This window comes from Oncorhynchus mykiss, chromosome 25 (genome assembly GCF_057628025.1).
Source record: "Oncorhynchus mykiss isolate SJ-2025 chromosome 25, ASM5762802v1, whole genome shotgun sequence".
In the NCBI taxonomy this organism is placed as follows: Eukaryota; Metazoa; Chordata; class Actinopteri; order Salmoniformes; family Salmonidae; genus Oncorhynchus; species Oncorhynchus mykiss.
This window is the reverse complement of record NC_143046.1, coordinates 70,482,251-70,507,461: the sequence shown is the minus strand read 5'-3', so window position 1 is coordinate 70,507,461 and position 25,211 is coordinate 70,482,251. Positions and strand designations below refer to the sequence as shown.

The 25,211-nt window shown below is 42.9% G+C and overlaps 2 protein-coding genes and 1 pseudogene across 4 annotated transcripts in view; 2 read left to right on the top strand and 1 right to left on the bottom strand.

The window, feature by feature from the left end:
• The window catches only part of LOC110505685 (rho-associated protein kinase 2), a 53,129-nt gene extending 31,901 nt beyond the window's left edge, over positions 1-21,228 (top strand). Inside the window, exons 5-32 of one of the 2 annotated variants that reach the window (XM_021585071.3) lie at positions 6,605-6,865; positions 7,064-7,208; positions 7,427-7,565; positions 7,740-7,831; positions 7,994-8,153; positions 8,332-8,395; positions 8,662-8,673; positions 8,837-8,925; positions 9,013-9,061; positions 9,190-9,325; positions 9,420-9,511; positions 9,687-9,933; positions 10,032-10,138; positions 10,235-10,391; positions 10,519-10,864; positions 10,994-11,063; positions 11,196-11,299; positions 11,568-11,754; positions 13,868-13,961; positions 14,055-14,149; positions 14,285-14,476; positions 14,677-14,845; positions 16,298-16,368; positions 16,456-16,544; positions 16,660-16,738; positions 16,863-17,127; positions 18,771-18,984; positions 19,550-21,221. In XM_021585071.3, coding sequence (XP_021440746.2) covers positions 6,605-6,865; positions 7,064-7,208; positions 7,427-7,565; positions 7,740-7,831; positions 7,994-8,153; positions 8,332-8,395; positions 8,662-8,673; positions 8,837-8,925; positions 9,013-9,061; positions 9,190-9,325; positions 9,420-9,511; positions 9,687-9,933; positions 10,032-10,138; positions 10,235-10,391; positions 10,519-10,864; positions 10,994-11,063; positions 11,196-11,299; positions 11,568-11,754; positions 13,868-13,961; positions 14,055-14,149; positions 14,285-14,476; positions 14,677-14,845; positions 16,298-16,368; positions 16,456-16,544; positions 16,660-16,738; positions 16,863-17,127; positions 18,771-18,984; positions 19,550-19,607 — 3,783 coding nt within the window. In that variant the 3' untranslated portion in view covers positions 19,608-21,221. Of the gene's footprint in view, positions 1-6,604; positions 6,866-7,063; positions 7,209-7,426; positions 7,566-7,739; positions 7,832-7,993; positions 8,154-8,331; positions 8,396-8,628; positions 8,674-8,836; positions 8,926-9,012; positions 9,062-9,189; positions 9,326-9,419; positions 9,512-9,686; positions 9,934-10,031; positions 10,139-10,234; positions 10,392-10,518; positions 10,865-10,993; positions 11,064-11,195; positions 11,300-11,567; positions 11,755-13,867; positions 13,962-14,054; positions 14,150-14,284; positions 14,477-14,676; positions 14,846-16,297; positions 16,369-16,455; positions 16,545-16,659; positions 16,739-16,862; positions 17,128-18,770; positions 18,985-19,549 lie in introns of those variants that run through there. The other variant, XM_021585072.3, reaches the window with a different exon arrangement.
• LOC149972111 (uncharacterized) lies at positions 1,030-1,702 on the top strand (annotated as a pseudogene).
• A 147-nt stretch (positions 21,229-21,375) lies between the features above and the next one.
• Positions 21,376-24,937, bottom strand: slc66a3 (solute carrier family 66 member 3). 2 transcript variants are annotated; one of them, XM_021585080.3, is made up of 7 exons: positions 24,627-24,937; positions 23,189-23,271; positions 22,785-22,854; positions 22,620-22,677; positions 22,249-22,369; positions 22,015-22,056; positions 21,376-21,892 (listed from the first exon to the last, which is right to left on the bottom strand). In XM_021585080.3, exons 1-7 carry the CDS (start codon positions 24,770-24,772, stop codon positions 21,789-21,791), a joined length of 624 nt encoding a protein of 207 aa, XP_021440755.2. In that variant the 5' UTR covers positions 24,773-24,937; the 3' UTR covers positions 21,376-21,788. The 2 variants fall into 2 exon arrangements, with proteins under 2 accessions (XP_021440755.2, XP_090077116.1); XM_090220990.1 differs by having other exon boundaries at positions 24,758-24,905.
• Between the last annotated feature and the right edge of the window lie 274 nt (positions 24,938-25,211).

The following is a 25,211-nucleotide window of genomic DNA, read 5'->3' as shown; positions in this document are numbered from 1 at the left end:
CAAGACATCAGTCTAGAAGTTAAAGCTTGGTCGCAAATGGGTCTTCCAAATGGACAATGACCCCAAGCATACTTCCAAAGTTGTGGCAAAAAGGACAACAACGTCAAGATATTGGAGTGGCCATCACAAAGCCCTGACCTCCATCCTATAGAAACTCTGTGGGCAGAACTGAAAAAGCATGTGCGAGCAAGGAGGCCTACAAACCTGACTCAGTTACATCAGCTCTGTCAGGAGGAATGGGCCAAAATTCACACAACTTATTGTGGGAAGCTTGTGGAAGGCTACCCAAAATGTTTGACCCAAGTTAAACAATTAAGGCAATGCTACCAAATACTAATTGAGTGTATGTAAACTTCTGACTTCAACGGTATACGCCTCCCTCTAGGAGTTACCTCAGTGACACATTAATTCCTACCTGGTAGGGTGTAGAAATGGCCAATGTGATCGCTGAGCTGAAGGATGTGCCGAAGCTGGCCATCACATCAGATGGGTGGCCCAGCCTCTGTGAGGACCACTATCTCACTGTTAAAGTGCACTACACAAGCCAGGGCAGTGTAAAACAGAAGATCCTCCACACCAGGGCAGTGTACAAATTGCAAACTGGCGAAGTAGTGGCAGAGGAGATCTCAGACATTCTGGAAGAGTTTGAGACAGAGCCGAGCAAGATTATAGCTGTGACTGTTGATAATGCTAGCAATATGGATATTGCCATCAAGAGGCTACACATCCTAAAAATAGGATGCTTTGCACACACAATGAATCTGGCAGCACAGAGAATCTACAAAAATTCTTCAATTGATAAATGGGCAGCCCGAATCAAAGCAGTGGTTGTGTGGTTCAAGAGATCCTCGATGTCCAAAACAGTCTTGAAGGAAAAGCAGCAGCTCCTTGGTAAAAAGCCAGTTCAATCTATTAAAGTATTATTTTGAAATTCCCACATTTAACAATTTAATTCAAGTATGCGGTAATTAAATGTATGTTTGTTGTTCAGGCCTTCTGCAACACACTCATCCTTGATGTCAAGACCAGATGGAACTCTATCTAATGATAGAGAGATTCATGGAGCAGTATCCAGCGATCCAAGCAGCAGCGTTGAACCCACGATTACGAAAATCAATGTCCAAGGACAACCTGGACCGTCTGAAGGACGAGCACTTCCTTAAGCCTGAGGAGTTTGTCCAGTTCATGAGAATCCTCCATACATCCACACTGTGTGTCATGTGAAAAGAATGCCACCTGTGGACAGATCAAACCCATCCTCAAAAACTGGAAGAGCACTTCACTGTGAAGCATGAAGATACGTTTGTGGCAACCATCAAAGAGAAGGTGTGGGAGAACCTCTCCGAGCGCTATCAGGATGGGAACATTCAAGCCTTCCTGCATGAGTCCACAGCATTGGACCCCGGATTTAAAGGGAGGCCGGTGAGTGATGCCGGCAACTGTTGAGGCCGATGTGACAGGAGCAACACCAGGGCTGTCAGAGGAGCCGGAGCAGACAGACACAGAGGAGTCTGAAGGAGAGGAAATGGAGGAGACAGTCCCTCCATTGTACAAAACAAGGATTGCCTTGGAGGACAGGGAGTTGAGGTTGACGATCCAAAAGGACACCTCGTCCCTCACCCTCAGCGAGCGTGTTGACCTAGAGGTCGAGCTCTACAAAGGCCTGCCTCCCATCCCCATGACTGAAGATCCTGTGATGTAGTAGTGGGAGAAGAGAGCTACTCTGCCCCTCACAAACATTGCAACAAGCTACCTCTGTGCTCAAGCCTCCTCCACCCCTAGCGAGAGGGTATTTTTGACTGCAGGCAACACAATAAGCCAAAAGAGGTCCCGACTTCTGCCAGAGAAGGCAAATAAAAAAGGCATTTTCAGGACCCTGTCTTTTGTAAAAATCCAAATAACTTCAGATCTTCACTGTAAACCATAAACCGTCCCAAATGAACCATAAACAATTAATGAACATGCACCTATGGAACGGCCGTTAAGACACTAACAGCTGACAGACTGTAGACAATTAAGGTCACTTATGAAAACTAAAGACACTTTCTACTGACTCTGAAAAACACAGAAAGAAAGATGCCCAGGGTCCCTGCTCATTTGTGTGAATGTGCCTTAGGCATGCTGCAAGGAGGCATGAGGACTGCAGATGTGGCCAGGGCAATAAATTGCAATGTTCGTACTGTGAGACGCTTAAGACAGCCCTACAGGGAGACAGGACAGACAGCTGATCGTCCTCGCCGTGGCAGACCACGTGTAATGACACCTGCACAGGATCGGTACATCCGAACATCACACCTGCGGGACAGGTACAGGATGGCAACAACAACTGCCCGAGTTACACCAGGAACGCACATTCCCTCAATCAGTGCTTAGACTGTCCGCAATAGGCTGAAAGAGGCTGGACTGAGGGCTTGTAGGCCTGTTGTAAGGCAGGTCCTCACCAGCAACAACGTCGCCTAGGGGCACAAACCCACCGTCGCTGGACCAGACAGGACTGGCAAAAAGTGCTCTTCACTGACGAGTCGCGGTTTTGTCTCACCAGGGGTGATGGTCGGATTCGCGTTTAACGTCAAAGGAATGAGCGTTACACCGAGGCCTGTAACTCTGGAGCGGGATCGAGGTGGAGGGTCTGTCATGGTCTGGGGCGGTGTGTCACAGCATCATCGGACTGAGCTTGTTGTCATTGCAGGCAATCTCAATGCTGTGCGTTACAGGGAAGACATCCTCCTCCCTCATGTGGAACCCTTCCTGCAGGCTCATCCTGACATGACCCTCCAGCATGACAATGCCACCAGCCATACTGCTCGTTCTGTGCGTGATTTCCTGCAAGACAGGAATGTCAGTGTTCTGCCATGGCCAGTGAAGAGCGCGGATCTCAATCCCATTAAGCACATCTGGGACCTGTTGGATCGGAGGGTGAGGGCTAGGGCCATTCCACCCAGAAATGTTTGGGAACTTGCAGGTGCCTTGGTGAAAGTGTGGGGTAACATCTCACAGCAAGAACTGGCAAATCTGGTGCAGTCCATGAGGAGGAGACGCACTGCAGTACTTAATGCAGCTGCTGACTACACCAGATACTGACTTACTTTTGATTTTGACCCCCCCTCCTTCGTTCAGGGACATATTATTCCATTTCATTTGTTCAGTTCATATCTGTTGTTGAACTTTTTTATGTTCATACAAATATTTACACATGTTAATTTTGCTGAAAATAAATGCAGTTGACATTTAGAGGACATTACTTTTTTTGTTGCGTTTATGTTGGTCTTTCTCCAGAAGAACTGCTAAGAACTGTTAGTCCTTTTGCAGCCTACCTGAATGCCCCACCCGTGTTGCTCTGTACCACTCTTTTCTTTTACAGCCTACCTTAATGCCCCACCCGTGTTGCTCTGTACCACTGTCTTTTCTTTTACAGCCTACCTTAATGCCCCACCCGTGTTGCTCTATACCACTGTCTCTTCTTTTACAGCCTACCTGAATGCCCCACCCGTGTTGCTCTATACCACTGTCTTTTCTTTTACAGCCTACCTTAATGCCCCACCCGTGTTGCTCTATACCACTGTCTCTTCTTTTACAGCCTACCTGAATGCCCCACCCGTGTTGCTCTATACCACTGTCTTTTCTTTTACAGCCTACCTTAATGCCCCACCCGTGTTGCTCTATACCACTGTCTTTTCTTTTACAGCCTACCTTAATGCCCCACCCGTGTTGCTCTATACCACTGTCTCTTCTTTTACAGCCTACCTGAATGCCCCACCCGTGTTGCTCTATACCACTGTCTTTTCTTTTACAGCCTACCTTAATGCCCCACCCGTGTTGCTCTATACCACTGTCTTTTCTTTTACAGCCTACCTGCATGCCCCACCCGTGTTGCTCTATACCACTGTCTTTTCTTTTACAGCCTACCTGCATGCCCCACCCGTGTTGCTCTGTACCACTGTCTTTTCTTTTACAGCCTACCTTAATGCCCCACCCGTGTTGCTCTATACCACTGTCTTTTCTTTTGCAGCCTACCTGAATGCCCCACCCGTGTTGCTCTATACCACTGTCTTTTCTTTTACAGCTTACCTTAATGCCCCACCCGTGTTGCTCTATACCACTGTCTTTTCTTTTACAGCCTACCTGAATGCCCCACCCGTGTTGCTCTGTACCACTGTCTCTTCTTTTACAGCCTACCTTAATGCCCCACCCGTGTTGCTCTATACCACTGTCTCTTCTTTTACAGCCTACCTTAATGCCCCACCCGTGTTGCTCTATACCACTGTCTTTTCTTTTGCAGGAAAATATAGTTTATTTCATTTGTCTTACATTTCCATCATCACAACATTAGTCTATAATAGTGATTTGTTTACATTTCCATCATCACAACATTAGTCTATAATAGTGATTTGTTTACATTTCCATCATCACAACATTAGTCTATAATAGTGATTTGTTTTACATTTCCATCATCACAACATTAGTCTATAATAGTGATTTGTTCAAAACATTACTGTTTATTTTGTTGTAAATAATTGTTTATTTATTAATTTACATTTCAGAAAATAAAGCAATGTTAATTCTGTTCTTAATTTGTTTTTTGTTTTCCCCCATAAAAAGTAACAAAAAGAACCGTTAAGAATACTGTTGAAGTACCGGATCGATGAGCAGTATTGGTATAAGTAGTAATACATGTAAAATCTTAACGATACACATCCCTATACATAGATGACATGTCATTTTTTTCCCCTGCCCCGATTTCAAGACCGGTGCAAATTTCACACATATTATTTAGTATATGTGTAGACAAGATTAAATCAAGAATAGTCTGATGGGTGACAAAATTTGCCTATCACTTGTGAATGATGCCCAGCCTGAGGCAAGAAACAATGCATACCTTTTTTATTTCTCAAATCATAGTCGCACACCACATATAGCCTAGCCCATAGGTCATTCTGTTTTGATAAGGTTTGTATCACAGCTAAAGTGGCCAAATAACTTCTTAAAATGAAGCACATTAATCCACTTTACATCGGGTGTAGAGCCTAACTGGCATACATACGCAGCGTGAAATTGAAGTTTGGAGAAGAACATTTTCACCATTAAAATTGCACCTTTTATAATAAAAGCATTACAAGAGTAATCACATTTGTCACTTGATAATGGTGTTTTCTTGATAATGGAATATTTGTGCATATAGCCTACTGCCTACATGAGCGCATTACTGAGCTTATAATGTAAAGAAATGGCTTAATAGTTTATCAACATTTTAAGCTGAACGTTCTCATCTGTTGCATCAGGCTCATTGCTTAAAAGTTTTTTTTTTTTTTTTAGGCTAGTGGTTGTATTAATTTGGGATCTATCGCAGACTCTCCCAGACTGTTTGGAATATTTATTGCATTGAATAGGTCAATTTTTTTGTATTATGGGGGATAGTAGATTGACAGGCTAATCCTTCTGCTGTTTGTTAGGCCTACTCGTATTGTTGGCTGACGAAAAGTAAAAAATGGACAGTTCTTCCAACATCTTTTAATATGCTCCTCAGAATTGAATAAGAACGCACGCAGTTAAGTCCCCGATGTGTCTGTTTCACGCCTGTGAGAAGGACCCGATCATGTGACGGAGAGCCACGTGAGAGAGCAGTGCTTCGGAGCATGCAGGGAGAGGGGAATTATAATGCTTATATTCAGCCTAAGGGCACAAACGGCCACTGGCTGCAAAAGTCATAGATTTTTTTAGTGGGGGGATTACGGCCACACACATCAAATTGTATTTGTCACATGCGCCGAATACAACAGCTGTAAACCTTCCAGTGAAATGCTTACTGACAAGCACTTAACCAACAATGCAGTTTTAAGAAAAATGTGTGTTAAGTAAAATTTTTTTTTTTTTAAAGACAAATAATTAAAGAGCAGCAGTAAAATAACAGTATCAAGGCTATGTACAGGGTCTACCGGTACAGAGTCAGTGTGCGGGGACACAGGTTAGTTGAGATAATTTGTACGTGTTGGTAGAGGGGGGGGCAATGCAAATGGTCCGGGTAGCCATTTGATTAGATGTTCAGGGGTCTTATGGCTTGGGGGTAGAAATTCTAGACAATATCAAGTGCTTGTCACATTGTGAATGAGAGACTGATGACATGTATAGCCCAATGTTTGCAGAACAACTAAAGTTACATTAATATCTCTAAATGAAGCGTACCTGTTTCTTTGTTAACCGCTCAACACAAAATCGCTGCATGCATGCGCTCACTCCCTTCAAATGTTTGGAGAAAATATCCTATTTTATTCAATTGTATTCTTCATACTATAACTAATGCCTCGGAATTGCAAGCAAATCTTGTCCGCTGAATGAGCTAATGTAGCCCACAGCCATATGGTATAGTCAGATCAGTACTTAACATGTTTGTTAATTACCGTGAGACTGGCAGTTTTTTGCTTGACAATCACAGGATGATGAAATGTTGTGACCGCCACAGCCCTAGACATGACACACACACTAGATAATATATCACATTAGACAAAAATGTATCAAAACAATCTGCACAAACCATATCGAACCAGAAATGTGTGATGTAAGAGGACCCTTTAACTTGTATTGTTTTTGCTTTCCGGTCTATGTCTAGTTGTGCTGTGCCTTCCAAGATGACCGTTACCTCTACATGGTGATGGAGTACATGCCTGGAGGGGACCTGGTGAACCTCACCAGTACCTATGATGTGCCTGAGAAGTGGGCCCGGTTCTATACGGCCGAGGTGGTCATGGCACTGGATGCCATCCACTCCCTGGGTTTCATCCACCGCGACGTCAAGCCTGACAACATGCTCCTGGACCGCCACGGACACCTCAAACTGGCCGACTTCGGAACCTGCATGAAGATGGACTCGGTAAGGGCAATATTTTCCCATTGTTCCAGTTGTGCAATGTGCTGAAGAGAGCATTACTCACAATACTTCCAGCAGAATATCTCTAGTGTCTCGCTGTGCTTTAGGTTAACACTTATATCTTAACTGTATATATACTTGATGATTCAGACCTGGTTTGCTTGAGCTAGTGTATCTAACTGAAGGATTGACTGGTTACAGACTGGGATGGTGCACTGTGACACAGCGGTTGGCACTCCAGACTACATCTCTCCTGAGGTTCTGAAGTCGCAGGGTGGAGATGGTTACTATGGACGGGAGTGTGATTGGTGGTCTGTAGGGGTCTTCATCTTCGAGATGCTAGTCGGTGAGTTGGTGTTGTCTAACTTCTTGGTGTGTATGTTTCCGCTCTTTCTTTATGCCTCAATCTTCATTTCCACTAACTGAAGTCTTTTACTGGATGGTTTATCTGGAACTAAGATATTTAAAGTCTGCCTATAAAGATGTATTAGAGAACTTGTAAGCAAATTGCTTAGAACATGTCGTCATTATTTTGCACCTCATTTCTGTGTTTGTTCCTATTAGGTGACACACCGTTCTATGCCGACTCCCTTGTTGGAACCTACAGTAAGATCATGGACCACAAGAATTCCCTCAACTTTCCAGATGACGTAGAGATCTCCAAAGATGCCAAAAACTTAATCTGTGCCTTCTTGACAGACAGGTAGCAAGGATAAAAAAACATAAATCAAGTAACCACAGTTACAAAAACTTTAAGTTTCAGTTTGCAAACAAATGTTTGTAGTAGTCCTAATAAACCGACCAATATCCACTGTGTTCAGACGGAACTGTCCCAGCTCTCATAACAGAAGTCCATGGCCCTTTATTTGGCGTTTAGGGAGGTACGACTGGGCCGCAACGGGGTGGAGGAGATCAAACGACACCCCTTTTTCAAGAATGACCAATGGAACTTTGACAGCATTAGAAACAGTAGGTGTCTCTGTCAAGTCAATTTAATGTAATTATTTTATCATACAAATGTTATCATCCTGGTACAATACACAATCTATTACATATGGATACCTAGAAATGACATGAATAACACAAACAATATTTTTTTTCTTTCCCATCTCCCGCATTGCTACTGTTCAGCGGCCGCTCCTGTGGTTCCAGAATTGAGCAGTGACATTGACACCAGTAACTTTGATGAGATAGAAGATGACAAGGGTGACGTGGAGACCTTCCCTACTCCTAAGGCCTTTGTGGGCAACCAGCTTCCCTTCGTCGGCTTCACATACTTTAAGGAGGACCAGTAAGACTTGAAATTGCATGTCTCCCTATCACACCCCCGTCCTCATCATGGACAATATTTTGACCTCAGCCATCCACTACACATGAGTTACTAAGTTTCACAAAGCTTTGATTGTGTTAAGGAGTATGAAAGTGTGTGTGAGCTGTTAGTTCCTCAAACACCAATGTGTTTCCTCCAGGTTACTAAGCGGTGTGAATAACTCAACAGTTGTGACTGTGAACTCAACAGCCTTGAAAGGAGAGGTGGGTATTTCTATTTTGTGCTTATTAATCTAATGTATAGCTATAATAACAATGTCATAACTGGTCATAATTGTATAATTCCTGTAGTTGAGCTGAGGAGTTGTACACAATCTATCAGGTTCTTAGCGATGATGAAACATTTAATGGAGCTTTCCTCCAGTAGCTAAACAACAAGCTAATCCTGGAAAGGCTGTCCGCTCATTGACTTCTATGCTGACTGAAATTGTTTTGCCGAACTAACTTAATTAATTTATCATCTGCTGCAGGATATTGTGATGGTAAGTATTCTCTTTCTTGACTCATCTCTGTTTTGAAATCAATTGGCTTTGATCAAATTGTGGTAAAATTATAAGCTATAGTGTCAGAGCAGAGTCCAGGTGAAGTGTATCGTAACGGTTGTGCTTTCCCTTCCCTTCCCTACTCCTCTTCCTCCTTGCTCAGTCAGCCAAGCTGCAGAAGAAACTCCACCAGCTGGAAGAGCAGCTCAATAATGAGATGCAGACCAAAGATGAGCTGGAGCACAAGTGCAGGTAGTCATTATACACACTTACTAAAAACCATTAGCGTTACATGTATGATCGTGGGAGATAAAGTTGACCTGCACTCTCTTCCTGCAGAACTGCCACCAGTCGTCTAGAGAAAACCTCCAAAGATCTTGATGAAGAAGTGAGAACTTTGGAGCTACAGTAGCAATATAGCACACAACTACAGCACAAAACTGAGAAAAATGGCAACCAAGAAAGAATACAAGTTGTTCCATTCCAACACTTTCCTTTGTGGTGGTACGTTGACAGGTGAGTAGCAGGAAGGCTCTGGAGTCGAGTCTGAGGCAGCTGGAGAGAGAGAAGGCTCTACTGCAGCACAAGACTGTGGAGAGCCATCGCAAGGCAGAGAGTGAGGCAGACAGGAAACGCTGCCTGGAGAACGAGGGTGAGGATCGCTGGCTGAAAACACACACACACACACACACACACACACACACACACAGTATACTTTCATATCTAACTTGTGATGTGGTCTGCAGTCAACAGCCTACGAGACCAGCTGGACGAAATGAAGAAGAGAAATCAGAACTCACACATATCCAATGAGAAAAACATTCACTTACAAAGACAGGTGTGTGTTTCTGCTTTAGGATAAAATGGCTTTGTGTGTGTTTAAGTGCTCATCTGTTTGTATATGTTAATGTGCATATGTCCACGTATGTATACTGAGTGTTTATGTGCATGTGTTTGTGTGCGATTGGAATGCACATTACAAAGTGACTGCCGTGTTCTCCATAATATTTCAGCTGGACGAGGCCAATGCTCTGTTGCGTGCGGAGCAGGAGGTGGCCACAAGGCTGAGGAAGGCCCAGACGGAAACAGGCAAGCAGCTGCAAGCTCTGGAGGCTGGGGGCAGAGAGCTGCAGGACAAGTGCTGCCTACTGGAGCGCTCCAAGCTCACGCTGGAGAAGGAGTTCATCGGGCTGCAGGCAGCACTGGAGGCTGAGAGGAGAGAACACAGCCAGGGCTCTGAGACCATCACAGACATGCAGGGTGAGTGGGGTTGTGTTTGTATGGGAGAGACTGCATGTATTCACATGTACATCTCTCGCAGCATGATTTGGCCTTTGGTGAAATTTTTCTCTCTGTAGGGCGAATCTCGGGGCTGGAGGATGAGGTTTGGCAGGTGAGACAGGCCCTTTCCAAGGCAGAGACTGAGAAGAGACAACTACAGGAGAAACTCACTGATCTGGAGAAGGTAAACAAACATCCATACTGATTCATATCACTACATCTATCATTTCTGTACTTTTATTACTTTTTTTTAAACCCTCTTTCATATTCACTCCTGTAGGAGAAGAACAACAAGGAGATAGACATGACGTACAAGCTGAAGGTGTTGCAGCAGGGGCTGGAGCAGGAGGAGGCATCACACAAAGCCACCAAGGCACGGCTCGCGGACAAGAGCAAGATTGAGTCGATCGAAGGTGCCAAGTCTGAGGCCATGAAGGGTAAGACCATTCCTGAGTTCTCAGGTATGACAAAGGACAGGAATCAGTCTTCGGTAAAGAAACTAGACTCTGGTTAGCAGGGTGAAATTGAATTAAATAAATCACTCCTCTTGCTCTCTTCCCCCAGATATGGAGCAGAAGCTGCAGGAGGAGAGGGCGTCAAAGCTGCGTGTGGAGAACAGGATGTTGGAGCTGGAGAAACATAGCAGCATGCTCGACTGTGACTACAAGCAGTCCCTGCAGAAACTAGACGAGCTTCGCAGGAACAAGGAGAGGCTCACCGAGGAGGTGAAGAACCTGACCCTGAAGATCGAGCAAGAGACCCAGAAGCGCAGTCTTACTCAGAACGACCTGAAGGCCCAGAACCAGCAGCTAAATGCCCTGAAGACCTCTGAGAAGCAGCTGAAACAGGAGGCCAACCACCTGCTGGAAATCAAACGCAGCCTGGAGAAACAGAACCAGGAGCTACGCAAGTCAGTCAACATTCTGACTTTCTTTTCACTCCCTTTAATGTTTTACTTTTTTTGCAAATAATAATGCAGACAGAAAATGGCGTAACAATAAAACAAACACGAAGGATTCATTTGTGTTTGTGACCACAGAGAAAGGCAGGACTCAGATGGCCAAATGAAGGAACTTCAGGACCAGCTGGAGGCTGAGCAGTATTTTTCTGTAAGTCTGCTGCAGCTATAACACTTAATGGTTGGTTTTTGACAGTGGAATCCTAACTTGAGAACTTGCATTCTTGCACACTTGAAGTGTGAATTTGTGTTTTGAAGATGCTCATCTCTTTGTGTTGCCCAGACGCTGTATAAGACCCAGGTGCGGGAGTTGAAGGAGGAATGTGAAGAGAAGAGCAAACTCTACAAGGACATACAGCAGTCACTTCAGGAGTTACAAGAGGAGAGGTGAGTACAAGGAAGTGGCGTTGCCCTACACTGTTTACTGACATTAGTCTACAACTCAAGTCCTGCTGAACTTAAACATCTGACCAGATATCCAGAAGAGGATGGGCTTCTCTAGGGTCTGGTTTAAGCCTTCTTCCTCTTTACAGAGTTTTTGTAATGAATATCGTTATTGATTTATTTACAGAAACGACACAAAAAAAGAACACAACCAACACCCATGTTCAATTCACCATGATGTGACATATTTGACCCCCCCCCCCCCCCCCAGGGACTCCCTGGCGGCGCAGCTGGAGATCACTCTGACCAAAGCAGACTCGGAGCAGCTGGCTCGCTCCATCGCTGAGGAGCAGTACTCCGACCTGGAGAAGGAGAAGATCATGAAGGAGCTGGAGCTCAAGGAGATGATGGCCCGACACAAGCAGGAGCTGGGCGAGAAGGACATCACCATCGGCTCGGTGAGTCAGCAGTGGTCCATGTTCCTCTGATCAGGATTTGCACAAGGTACTTGAATTTGGCACAGAAATTCATATGCTGGAATACCTTGAAAGTCAGACATTTTCTCAAGTTGGTACTTGAAAAGGAGGAGGAGAACAGAAAAAGATCCACTATGTTAATATGAAAAATATTAGAAAAATGTATTGGTCTTGCGAATTAATTTCCAGGCAGACCTCCAAGTTTTATTTCCTCCCGTGTTTCGCTCTCTGGTTGCCAGGTGAGATCGCTCATTCCACCCACACTGCTACTTAGCCAGACAGGTACAGAAGTGACTGATTAGGCGCTGCCGAACGTCACATCCATACGTCACATCCATAGGTAAAATGGCAGGCAAATGTAGATTCAATGCTGCCTGGCAGGATATTGATGTTTATGAATGGGTTTTGCCAGACCAACCAGGGATTTTATTTATTTATGAAATAGCATTTATTCACCTTTTTATTTTGTTAATGATTTTTTACCCACTTATTGCGTTCCCAGCGTTGATAAACGCTCAGAAGGCATCTTGAGCCGAGTTGTAATTGCGTCTACTTCTGCAAACGAGTGGAATCATGAATGATTCATGTATGCTCACCTGATCCCCCAGATTTGCCTTGTTAGCAGCACATTCATTCACCAGTTTCCAATGGAAACTCAGCCCACGACATAAGCAGAGAGGTGAAACGAGCTACCTCATCCCACGACATAAGCAGAGAGGTGAAACGAGCTACCTCATCCCACGACATAAGCAGAGCGGTGAAACGAGGTACCTCAGCCCACGACATAAGCAGAGAGGTGAAACGAGCTACCTCAGCCCAGACCTACAGTGGCAAGTAGCAGAGACTCCGCTGACACTAGGCATTATTTTAACATCCCTCGACTCCTGTTTTGTCAACAGACATCGCCCAAACAAACCCCCCGTGACTCTTGGAGAATGAGTGTACAACTGGTTGCTGATATGTCAGTCAGATATCTAGCTAGCTAAGGTAGCTCAAGAGCTTTGGCTATTAGCCAGGTAGCTAGCTATAACTATCTGACTAGAAGGATAAAGTTAGAAGCTAACGTTGAACGAGAGCAGCAAGAGCAGTTGACTGAAATTAAGCTAGCTATAAACAAGATATGAGAACTTATAGTACCCTAACAAAATACCTTTCCTTTATAGAGAGTAGTGAGACAGATAGTGCTGAGTCAGGCTGCAATGAAGGAGGCAAAGGAGATGCACAGAGAAAGGATGCATTGAAGCAAGCAGGGGGAGAGGTTAGTAGTAACCAAACTTGGGGTTTGGGACCCATGTGGGGTCCTCTAAAATGTAAATATGGTTCCCTGAGAGTTTTAAATCAAACACGTTAACTAATTTCTCTTCAAATAAGTATAGAATACAACATTTTAGGGTAATCTCAAGACCTTTTACACTGTCAGAATTCACTTTCATGCCATTATGTGTTGGGACAGCCTGTGGGACCTAAAATGTAGTGAAATACAGTATAAAGACTATTTAAATATGAAGTCGAGTTAATATTATATACACTGAGCAAGAAAATAAAAGCAACATGCAACAATTTCAAAGATGTTACTCAGTTACAGTTCATATAAGGAAGTCAATCAACATCATCACTTTGTTTTTTTCATGAGGTTGTGGAGATATACTGCCATCTGTTGGTGACTAAAAACAATTGCATAATAGAAACTTACAAATTGATGGTCCTTGAAAATAAATATTAGCGTTTGAAAAAGTACTTGAAAGTCCTTGAATTTGACTTGCCACTGTCTGTACGAACCCTGCCTGGTGTCCTGTTCCTGGAGGGCTGCAGTGGGATTGGGCTTTTGTCCCTGCTTAGTGCTTTAGAAAACACAGAATTCAACTGATTGAATAATCATCAGGACCTTGATAAGCTTAATCAGGTTTGCTTGTGTGCTACTATAGTATTGGGCTGGGACTATAGCTAGGACCAGGAGTAAACGACAACGGAATTGAGCATTGTGACCAATAGATCTGTGAGTGACTGAAGTGAAACCTACTGGGCCGTGAGGATGCTTTCTGCAGCTAAATACTATTGGATTGGTCTCACTTTTTGTCTGTTCTTTCCTGCCCAGCTGGAGGAGGCCAACCGAACCCTCACCAGCGACGTGGCTAACCTGGCCAATGAGAAGGAGGAGCTCAACAACAAACTCAGGGAGACGCTTGAAGGTGAATTTCTGCATCCAGCCTGTGTGGGCGGGTGTGCATGTGTTTGGTTAAAAAGTGTTAACTATATTTCTATTCTATTTGCCATGTGTTCAGAGCTGCAGACGTCCAAGGATGACGAACAGCAGATGAGCCAGATGAAGCTCACGTTTGAGAAGCAGCTCCAGTCAGAGAGAACACTGAAGACCCAGGTAAGGCAGATATAATGTCATTTGTTCGAAGTTTTACGATGTTGCACAGCAAGGAAATTGTGTTGAAGACACTTGTCTTTATTTTCTATTGTTTTAATGTTCTTCATGACTATTGATTAATCTTTTGTGCTTCAGGCTGTGAACAAGCTGGCGGAGATCATGAACAGGAAGGAGGTACGTGCGGCAGGCAGTCGGCGCGGCAACGACACTGACGTACGCAGGAAGGAAAAGGAGAATAGGAAGCTGCAGCTGGAGCTGAGATCGGAGAAGGAGAAACTCAACTCTTCCATCATCAAGTACCAGAGAGAGATCAACGACATGCAAGCGGTCAGTCCAAGCGCAACACAACATTATACTAACTGTCACATTACCATTACACAACCACATATAACACCATCATTAATTACCAGAGAGAGCTCATGCAGGTGGTCAGTCACACCAAGAGCGATCAACTAAGCTAACAGGGGCCTCAAAATATACAGACATTTCATATGTGTGTTTCCTTTCCCCCTGTTTGTGTCAAATAGCAAATAGCGGATGAGAGTCAGGTACGCATTGAGCTGCAGATGGCCCTGGACAGTAAGGATAGTGACATAGAGCAGCTACGTAACCTCCTCAGCTCCGCCAACGTTTCCTCCCTGGAATCAGCCAGTATCAACAGTGGTCCAGACTTTGATGCGGACGACGCCTACACAGGTAAGGAGTACCCCTTTTATACTGTATGTGTGCTAAACCCAATTTACAAGCAGTCCTGTTCACATAGCCTTGTACCTCACATGTATGTTTAAATTGACTTTCAGTTATTTTCTTAACTCTAAGCCTAATTATAAACTGTCGTTCGAGCCCTGGATGCTGATTGGCTGAAAGCCGTGGTATGAGACAATATACCACGGGTATGACACAATTACTTGTTTACTGTTCTAATTACATTGGTAACCTGTTTATAATAGCAATAAGGTACCTCAGGGTTTATGGCCAATAGACCACGGCTAAGGGCTGTATCCAGGCAGTCTGCGTTGTGTGGTGCCTAGGGGCAGTTGCCTGGCTAATCTAGAAGAAAAATAAACGCACACCTATTTAGGCGAGGTGCTGGCTAGCGGAGTAGAAAACTTGAAAATAAAGGAGAGCCGCACACTCTATGAGCTCAGATGAAAAAATTGAATATCCAATGTTTCGACAGCCAAGCTGTCTTCGTCTGACTGATGTATGTAGGCAAACAGGCTGTGTTTAAATCATATTTTTTTCCACTAATTGGTCTTTTGACCAATCACATCAAATATTTTTCAGAGCTGATCTGATTGATTGAAAGACCAATTAGTGAAAACAATAATTGGGCTAACTTAGAGCACCTAACAGCCCATAGCCATGGTATATTGGCCATATACCACACCCCCTTGGGCCTTATTGCTTAATAAAGAACTAAGACCACTTGAGCTTCTGTCTTCACAGTTTATTCACTCAATTATTTTTACACTTACCTTTTACAGTAATGTTTCTATACCTCTTGCATTTTCTATTGTATTCGTTTATCCTTTCTTCCCCCCCCCCCCCCCCCCCCCCCCCCATCTCTCTGAACAGTTTTAGTACTTGGAGTCTGGTTTGGCCTTCCAATCTGCTGTCTTCAGAGTCCTTCTGTAACCACCCTTTTTTAAGTACATGAAAGATTGCACCTTTATTCTATTGAACATGGTGGGGGGGGGGGGGGGGGGTGTGTGACTTGCTTTCTTGTCCTGGAGTGCCAGATATCTTTCCTACTGTCTTTGGCATGTGATTGTTTTTTACTTGTGTTGTCCAGTTGCCAGTATGTATACAGGATCACTTTAATAGGCTACTAATGACTCCGATGATTTGCGTGATTTGATACATTGATTGATTTATTTGACTGGTTGACTGATATTTTGTCCATTTATGAAGGAAAACTTCTCTGCAGCTGAAACACCAGCTATTAAACCTGCATGTTTTGCAGTTGAGTCCATACATAATGTGTGCAGAGTTGCTGTGGACATTTTCTGCATCTGCTGTTTACATCATTTTTGTGGACTGAAATTGAAAAAGTTATGTTTCCTGGGAATATGTACAAACTCAAGCATGTAGATCTATCACAACATTAGCCTGCTGTTTTAATGTTTCCCCCTCTTTCACTCTCAGAAATGAGACTAGAGGGATGGCTCTCACTGCCGGTGAGGAACAACACAAAGAAGTTTGGATGGGAGAGAAAGGTGAAAAGATTTAACCTGGCTTACTGATCAAACATTGTTTTATATTGTTGATGTTCTACAGTTAAATGTTTTCTTGTCTCTCTTTAGTATGTGGTTGTGAGCAGCAAGAAGATTCTGTTCTATAACAGCGAACAGGACAAAGAGCTATCCAACCCCTACATGGTGCTGGATATCGAGTGAGTAATGACTATCTACCTGCTCCTTTTATTTACATTTAAATGATCATGCTAATGCAGATAACTGTAGTCAAAAAAAAATGTACCTTGACGTTTTGTTCTATTCCCTTTTCAGTAAACTCTTCCATGTGCGACCTGTCACTCAAACAGATGTTTACCGTGCTGACGCCAAAGAGATCCCCAGGATATTCCAGGTCCCTTGCTTCTTATGGCTCTTTGTTCATGCATTTATTTAACGATTCATGTGATGGGGCTAGTTCATACTGTTGATGGTAATGATTGACATCGACCGTGATGGCCTCTTCCTTCTCTCCTCAGATTCTGTATGCCAACGAGGGAGAGTGTAAGAAGGAGCCTGAGTTCCCAGTGGAGCTGGCAAGTGGAGAGAAGTCCAGCTACATCTGCCACAAGGGCCATGAGTTCATCCCTACACTCTACCACTTCCCTACCAACTGTGAGGCGTGCACCAAGCCCCTGTGGCACATGTTTAAGCCTCCTCCTGCCCTGGAGTGCAGGCGCTGCCACATCAAGTGTCACAAGGACCACATGGACAAGAAGGAAGAGATCATCGCACCCTGCAAAGGTAGGGGTGGGGCGTGAGGGTGGTGTCGTTACGTATTGCAGAGCAAGTTAACATACAGTGCCTTCAGAAAGTATTCAGACTTATTCTACGTTTTGTTAGCCTGAATTCAAAATTGTATTTTTTAATCTCACCCATCTACACACACTACCCCATAATGACAAAATGAAAACATGTTTTTATAATATTTTGCTAATGTATTGAAAATGAAATGCAGAAATATCTCATTTACATAAGTATACACACCCCTGAGTCAATACTTTGTAGAAGCATCTGGAGTTGTGGATTTTCTCCCATTCTTCCTGGCAAGCTCTGTTAAGATTGCTGTTCACTGCCGTTCCCCAGCTAACTTAGGTCTTTCCACATATTTTCAATGGGATTCAAGTCTGGGCTTTGTCTGGGTCACTCAAGGAATTTCACATTCTTGTTCTGAAGCCATTCCAGTGTTGCTTTGCCTGTATGCTTGGGGTCATTGTCATGTTGGAACGTGAAATCTTCTTCCCAGTCTAGGTTTGTTTGCACTCATCAAGGATTTGCCTGTATTTGGCTCCATTTGTTGTTCCCCATTGATCCTTACCTGTCTTCCTGCCGCTGAAAAGCATCCCCATAGCATGATGCTGCCACCACCATGCTTCAAAGTAGGGATGGTGTTAGACGGATGATGAGCTGTGCCTGTTTTTCTCCAGACATAGCGCTTTGCATTCAGGCGTCTCATTATCCGTCTGTCCGTCAGAATCTCTTATGGTCTGTCTTTCACATGCCTTTTTGCTAACTCCAACCGTGCTGTCATGTGCCTTTTTCTCAGTAGTGGCTTCATTTTGGCCACTGTCCCATAAATCCCATATTGGTGAAGAGACCGTTATCCTTCTGGCAGTATCTCCCATCTCAGCCAAGGAACTCTGTAGTTCTCTCACAGTGGTCATTGGGTTTTTGACAAAGGTCCTTCTTACCTAGTTCCTCAGTTTCGTCGGACGGCCAGCAATAGGCAGAGTTTGGGTAGTTCCATATTTTTTCAATTTACCAATGATGGAGACCACTGTGCTCTTGGAAACTTTCAACACTCTACAAATAGTTTTATACCCTTCCCAAGATTTACACTTTATCACAATTCTATCTCGGAGATCTATGGACAGTTCCTTGGACTTCATGGTATAGTTACTGCTCTGACATGCATTGTCAACTGTAGGCCCTTTTTAGACAGGTGTTTCTCAAAACAATTGAATTGGCCACAGGTGGACTTTATTCAAGTTGCAGTGACATCTCAAGGATGATCAAGGAAATTGGATGCACCTGAGCTCAATTTGGAATGTCATAGCAAAGGGTTGTGAATACTTATGTAAATGAGCTTTCTGTATTTTATTTAGAAAAAATTTGCAGACATTTTTAAAAACATGTTTTCACTTTGTCATTATGGGGTTGTGTGTGTGTGTGTGGAGATGGGTGAGAACTATTTAATTCGGGCTGTAACACAACAAAATGTGGAATAAGTCAAGGGGTATCAATACTTTCTGAAGGTACTGTATAATCATATAAAAATACATTGTCAGGGGCATATATGGGGGTTGAGGTGTGCAGCGCTGTTTTGTAAGTTTGTTTGCACAGTTCTTTGTCTTAAACACAATATAAACCCTTTTGTCCCCCTGCAGTGAACTATGATGTGTCCATGGCCAAGAACTTGCTGCTGCTGGCTGTGTCGCAGGAGGAGCAGCAAGAGTGGGTGGGACGACTGGTCAAGAAGATCACAAAGAAGCCGCCGGCCCCTGAGCACTTTGCCCGCTCCTCGCCCCGTGTCTCCATGAAGGTCCAGCCCAGCCAGTCCATGAGGCGGCCCAGCAGACAGCTGCCCCCCAGCAAGAACAGGTAAAAGCAAAGGCCAGACATAAACCGTAAAGCTTGGGCTCTGGTGGACGGAAAAAGGGGGTAACCTTACACCTTTTAAATACTTATGTGAGAAGGATGTGACTAGTGCTCTGTGGTTAGTTGCCATGCTCAACACCACTTTCCTCTTTCAGATTGCTCGACTTTGGCCTACAGGACTGGCATTGGGAGTTAGATGATATCGATGATGATGCTTTTGATTTCTGATGAGCAGATAGGGTAAAAGCCTAGGTAAATCCACAGAAAGGCATGTTGTGCAGTGAGTTTGGTTGTATTGGAATAGAACTCGGATATTCTATTATATTTCTCTAATCTATTGCCTGGTGTTTGTGTACCTGAATTTAAGAAATGAAATGTGCATGTGTTCTCGTCTTCATAGTTGAATGTCAGGAAATATTACAAACACTTTTAGGTTTCCAGGAACCCTACCACACTACTGGATCTGATTCCTGTGATTGGACCCTTAAAACGCTTTCCTTTCTGGATATCCCTTTTCTTATATCAGCCTCCTACTGAACCCTGTGTGACCTTTTCCCTTTGACCTCAGTCCCCCTAGAGCCGACGCCCCCAGGATGCAACGAGAAGACTCCAAAAGTGGCCATTGAGACATCATGACTTACATCTTCTCTGTGTGTTTCAGATTGACTAGTCTTTTTAATGTAGAAGAGTGTTATAATATGATGGTTTGTATGTTTATTTACGATGACTGACGTTTTGCAATAAAACGATCCATTCTGCAAAGTTGTGTGACTATGGGTTGTATGTGTGGTGATGCAGGCAATGTCACTGAGCTGTGGGTTGGTTTTAGAGAAACTAATACTTTTCCCCTCTGTTTTCTCTTTCTCCAGTTAACCTTACTTGGGAATGTGGTGCTGGTTCGAGGTGGTGGGTGTTTCCTCCTAACACGCAATCAAGACTGATAACAAACAATGTTCCACTTGGCATTTCCTCCATGCACAACTTTGATTGCACTTCACTCTTCCAGAAGACTTCTATCTATTCCACTTCCGCCTTGTCTTTTTTGCCAGTTACTTCAACTGCTAGTCTCCCAAGAACAATGTGCCAACACAACTACTTGTTGTCTGTGTGCATATGAAGAGCAACTTCTCTCCAGGTTCCTTAAGGAGGGGGTGAGGCAAGGGGATGTCGAGGCCATGGGAAGGGGTTTGGCTTTGGACTTTGTATCCAGATTTTCACTCAACACAGAACAGCAGCCTCAATTAAGCTAAACGGCATGTGAGAGCAGAGGGCTGAGGGACTTACCTTGACAACACTTAAGAAATCCACATTGGAAAAAGCAGAGATCAAGAGATGACGTTTGAGGTGATCTGCCAACCTGAATGTTCGTGGCAAAGACAATTCTTTATATAATTCAGTTCACGATTACAAGCCATCGTAAGTATCTAGTGCAGAACACTACGCCCACAAGGACAACTATACTGTAAACTGGTAGGTGGATAGAGTTGAAGTTCAGATGCTAACACTTACCTAATAGCACTTCACCCTGGCATTGCCTTAATGTACTTACACCATGCAGCATGACAATTTATAAGAGGGAAATGTTTAATGCACCAGCTGAATGCAAGGAGTGCAGCATTAATACCATAGCTTGACTCCTTCATCGTTTGGATGTACATCTGAGCAAACCAGAGATGAAGCACGAGTATTATGACTTAGAAGTTATGCTGTTTATTTTCTATTCAAAATCAACTTGGAGGGCCCCCCTACATTCTTCAGAATCAACTTGGAGGGCCCCCCTACATTCTTCAGTGTGCTGTTACCTACATGCCTTTCTTTTGGAAGTCCACCCGTAGTAAGATTTTTATTTTTCTCCATGGAAGAGGGGAACATCAAGTTTACTTATCTTTGTTTAAATAAAGATGGAAAAAGACTCTACAAATGTATTCATTCACAAGCTGAAAGTATGGAACAGTAACCTGTAATGGAAGCTTTTTGAATGTTTCTGATATTTTTGTAAAGAATTCCTCTTAGCACGTGGTGTGCATCTGGCTCATATTTCAGGTGGAGAGTGATGGTGTGCTCTCCTTTATTCAAGCTTCTGAAAAGCACGTTTTATACATTAATATACAATATTTTACATGACATACAGTGCACATTGTATTATTTATACTGCCTTGTCCACGTTGTATTTAAAGGCGCTTCATCCAGAATGCATGTTTGATATTGCTACAATAAAGAAAGAAATGTGCCTTTTGGTTTAGGTCATTGATGTGTATGCTGTCTTTTCTATACCAAAAATAAGTTATGCACCACTGTCCTGTGTGATATCTGCATATACTAGTCAAATAGTTTTATAGATATGCTGAAGAACAATTAGGCTTTCTGATATTCGCTAATAACAGAAGGCCACTATTTCAAAGGTGGTATGGTTTATTGATTAAAATCTTTAGAAAATAAATTGAAAATTACAGCTGTTTAATGTTTTATCCTGAGAAACATCTGCATCTCAACAGAAAGGATTAACACACCCAATATATTAACTCAACACATTTTTTAAATCTTTTGTACTAACTTGAACTGTTGTCAAACTGAGAAGACAGCCAAATGGAATGTTTAAAAGAATGGTACCAAAAATTTTAGAAAAAATAACCATTTTGATATCAGAATGGTTGGTTTGCCAAAAGGGTTGACACCTGTCCATTTGTCACACACAGTCCAGTTCTCAGCTTCATGTCTGGGTGAAATTAAACACTGAAAGAAGAGGGAGTGCAGACAAATTGTCCGGTTTTAGACATTGGAGGTAATAACTGTTTGTGACAGGAGACTTAATCCTGCTTCTTCTGTACTTCCCCAGCCCTTTTCCTGTAGTACAAGACTGTAGCTAGCACCCATGAATTCAGCAGTGCCATGACAATAAATCGCACCAGAACTGTGGACAGCGGAAGACAAAACAGAGGTGTTAGAAACACATGCTGCTGCGCAAAAATGTAATAACAGACATTTTCATTCTCCAGCCAACACCTGATAATTGCAGTGACAGGACTGACTTACCCTGCATGTCTCCAGTTGTCACACTGGTGGTGTAAATCCTTGCTGAAACAAGACAGTTAACATAAATCACATTATTACATTCCATGACTATCTTCATCGCTGTGGTTGCGAGATCACCTAGGCAGGCACTTGGTCATAGCTCCAATTTGCTGCTGTATCGCTCATACATATATCCTTACAGATCTGTAAGGGCTATGGCCTATGTGTGTGTGTGGTTTAGAACGGTTCACTCACCAAAACATGTGTAGGTAGCCATACCCCAGGAGAGGGCGCTAACCTGCCCTGAGTCCTTGGACTGCCACAGGCATTGGAGCTGGGCAAATTTACTGCCAGCACTGATGAATGTACACAGGCTCTGAGAGAGATGGAAAGGTAAGCAATTGATTTAGATAACTTGCATCATGTCAAAGGACCTTTCAATGTTACTTCATCATTGACTGGTGCTATATCTATATTGGTCTGTGGAAACAATTTCATCAATGTGACTCTGATAAGAGTCCTTTGCAAGCTGTTCTTCATAATACAATATGCTTTCTGACATTGTGGACATTGACTGTCTGAATAACCTACTGCTCTTTTTCACATCTCATCAGTCTTCTACTTACCATGGCCAAATCAATTATCCACTTCTGCACAGTGAGTAGTTGCCAGCCTCCCACAAACCTGATCAAGCCATGTCAAGAATCTGCTACCAATTTCCAAAATGTTAGCATTATGTAAATCAGGAGTGTGTGTGTGTTTTGTTTTGTTGCATGAGCAGAGAAGGATACACAACTGCATAGATCAGACTCTGCTTCAGGCTGCCATTGTAATGTAGAATCAAGAGGAGGAGGATGACATCTGGGACAAATAATGGCACACAACAGGATTAAAAGAACAAGCTGTAACTCACTGTGTAACACACTTATACAGAGATCAGGTATGCAAGGCTAGTGCATTGTCACCCACTGTAGGTTTGGGGAACGAATACCCGGAATTACAACCACAATAGATTATCTTAATTTTTTACCATTTGTGGTTAGCAACAACCCTGAAGGGATGCAAGATAAGTTGGCAGCTAAAAATGTGGTTGGATTATTGTCTGGAGAGTATTGTTACCTGGGAAATAGGACTATTTCATTAAATGAATGAACAGGAACTTTCACTTTTACCAAAGGGTAGAATGATGGCCCACCTTGAGCAATGAGGATGGGGTACTCCAAGTAGGTTGGGGGTGGGTAGTCATAGTACATCTGGTAGGTGACAAACACAATGAACCTAAAACAAAGAAATGTGATATTAACTTTATGGAAGTTAAGAATTGATCTGACAAATCAAAACTATTGTTACTAAGCCTTTGCAGAGAAACCCCATGTTCAAAGCCACATCACTTCAGGAAGCTCACAGTAAGATCAGTGACATAGCTTTTTTTCTGTTTTGATTTTAAGATTATAAAACTGCCATAAATAATGCTCTGTCCCAAATGTTGATGTAAATGTACATACTATGTACTGGTGCATCAAAACACATAAACCAGTCGCCAATATTATGTTTATATTTAGTAATTGTCATTTTTTGTTGTCCCACTTTACCAACCTTAGCTAGCTAAAGTAGGACAGCATGGAGTAGATAAAATGGGACAATTTTATTATGTGTGGGAACAACAGGAAACACAAAGTGAACAAGCAAGCCGTGGATCTGCAAGGGAGCAACCTGGTGATGGAATATTCACACCTGACCCAACCATTCGCTGTATTTAAGGGCATTTTCATACGATAATGCTTCAGGATCCAAATTAGAGAATGCTTCTTTGAACAATAACAAAGTTAGGTGTGTATCGTGATATGGTGCAATGAGCTTCGAGCCAACAGGATATGAGAGAAGTGAAAGGATGATGTGTTGCTAAATGGAGAGATTGGGGACTGCAACGTCAACAAACCATGATGAGTCATGTAAAGTAGCAAGCAGACGGTCAAATACCCATGCTGTATGCCTACCACTCCTTCCTTGCCTGAGAGCCAGTGTAATTCTGGCAGAGTGTCAGGATCCAGTGAGCTGTGGAGGATGATAACTGATATTCTTCACATTTATATATTTACTGTCTCACAAAGATAGAGCTTCTCCATGTCCATTAGAACAAGCAAACACACTGATTTTTTAAAATCACAAAATAGGCAGACTGCCATCTGGGTGGATGAGGTCAAATTCCCTGGGCCATCTTTAATCTGATGCTGAACCAAATCTGATAAATACTTGCCCTGCAACAAGGATATTTCAATTCAGAGCAACATGGTCTGTACAGTCATCATGATTTAATGTATGGTTTGATGTCATTTTTCTGAATGTCTATTTACTTTCATCCTACATGAGTCAACCATAGAACGCAGGAAGTGTATTGCATATCATGGGTTTACTCGATACAATGTAACTTAATTTATGCATGATGTTGTCGGCTACACTGTATCTGCAAGCGTTGCAATTATGTATTATCGTCACATATAATTAGATTTCTAGTCTACAATTAAACCACCATGTAAACATCAATCAACAACCAATTACACATTCATAGAACCTAAAAAGGCAGGTATTAGGACGGAGTATAATATAACCATGCACTGCTTTGTAAAACATACCCGGTTAGCTCCAGCAGAAGACTGTTGAGACTGACACCCGTTGTCGATTTCGCGCGCATTAAAACAAATATTTGCGGAAACTTTAGCACCATGCACACAAACAGTGTGCTAAAGTTAGCGATATGTAGTACCTTGTCGGATTCCATGATTTCACAATTAGATGAAGATCTATCGACTTTTGGCTCGTAGATCACTAACGACTACTAAATATGACAGGATCGAGGTGGCTTGCACGGAGTTTTGATTTCACTTCCGCACACATTACACCACCTCTATGTTGTTGTTTTTTTACCCCAAGTCCCATCCGTAGTAAAACAAATGTAGAAATTGAAAGTCATTAATTCCGGTACCTATCATTTTAATCTATAGGAATATTGTAGACGGTGATTTTAAATCGATAGTTTGGAGAATATTTTTTTTCTCTCCAATATTATGAACTTTGCGCAAAATGTTTACAAATATTTCAATCAGAATAGCCTAACTGTTTTCTAGTGTGAGGCAGAGAGCCTTGAAACGCCATTCACACAGCATCGTTCAAACAGACAATTATAATTGAATTACACTCTTTCGAAAAAAAAAACTTTT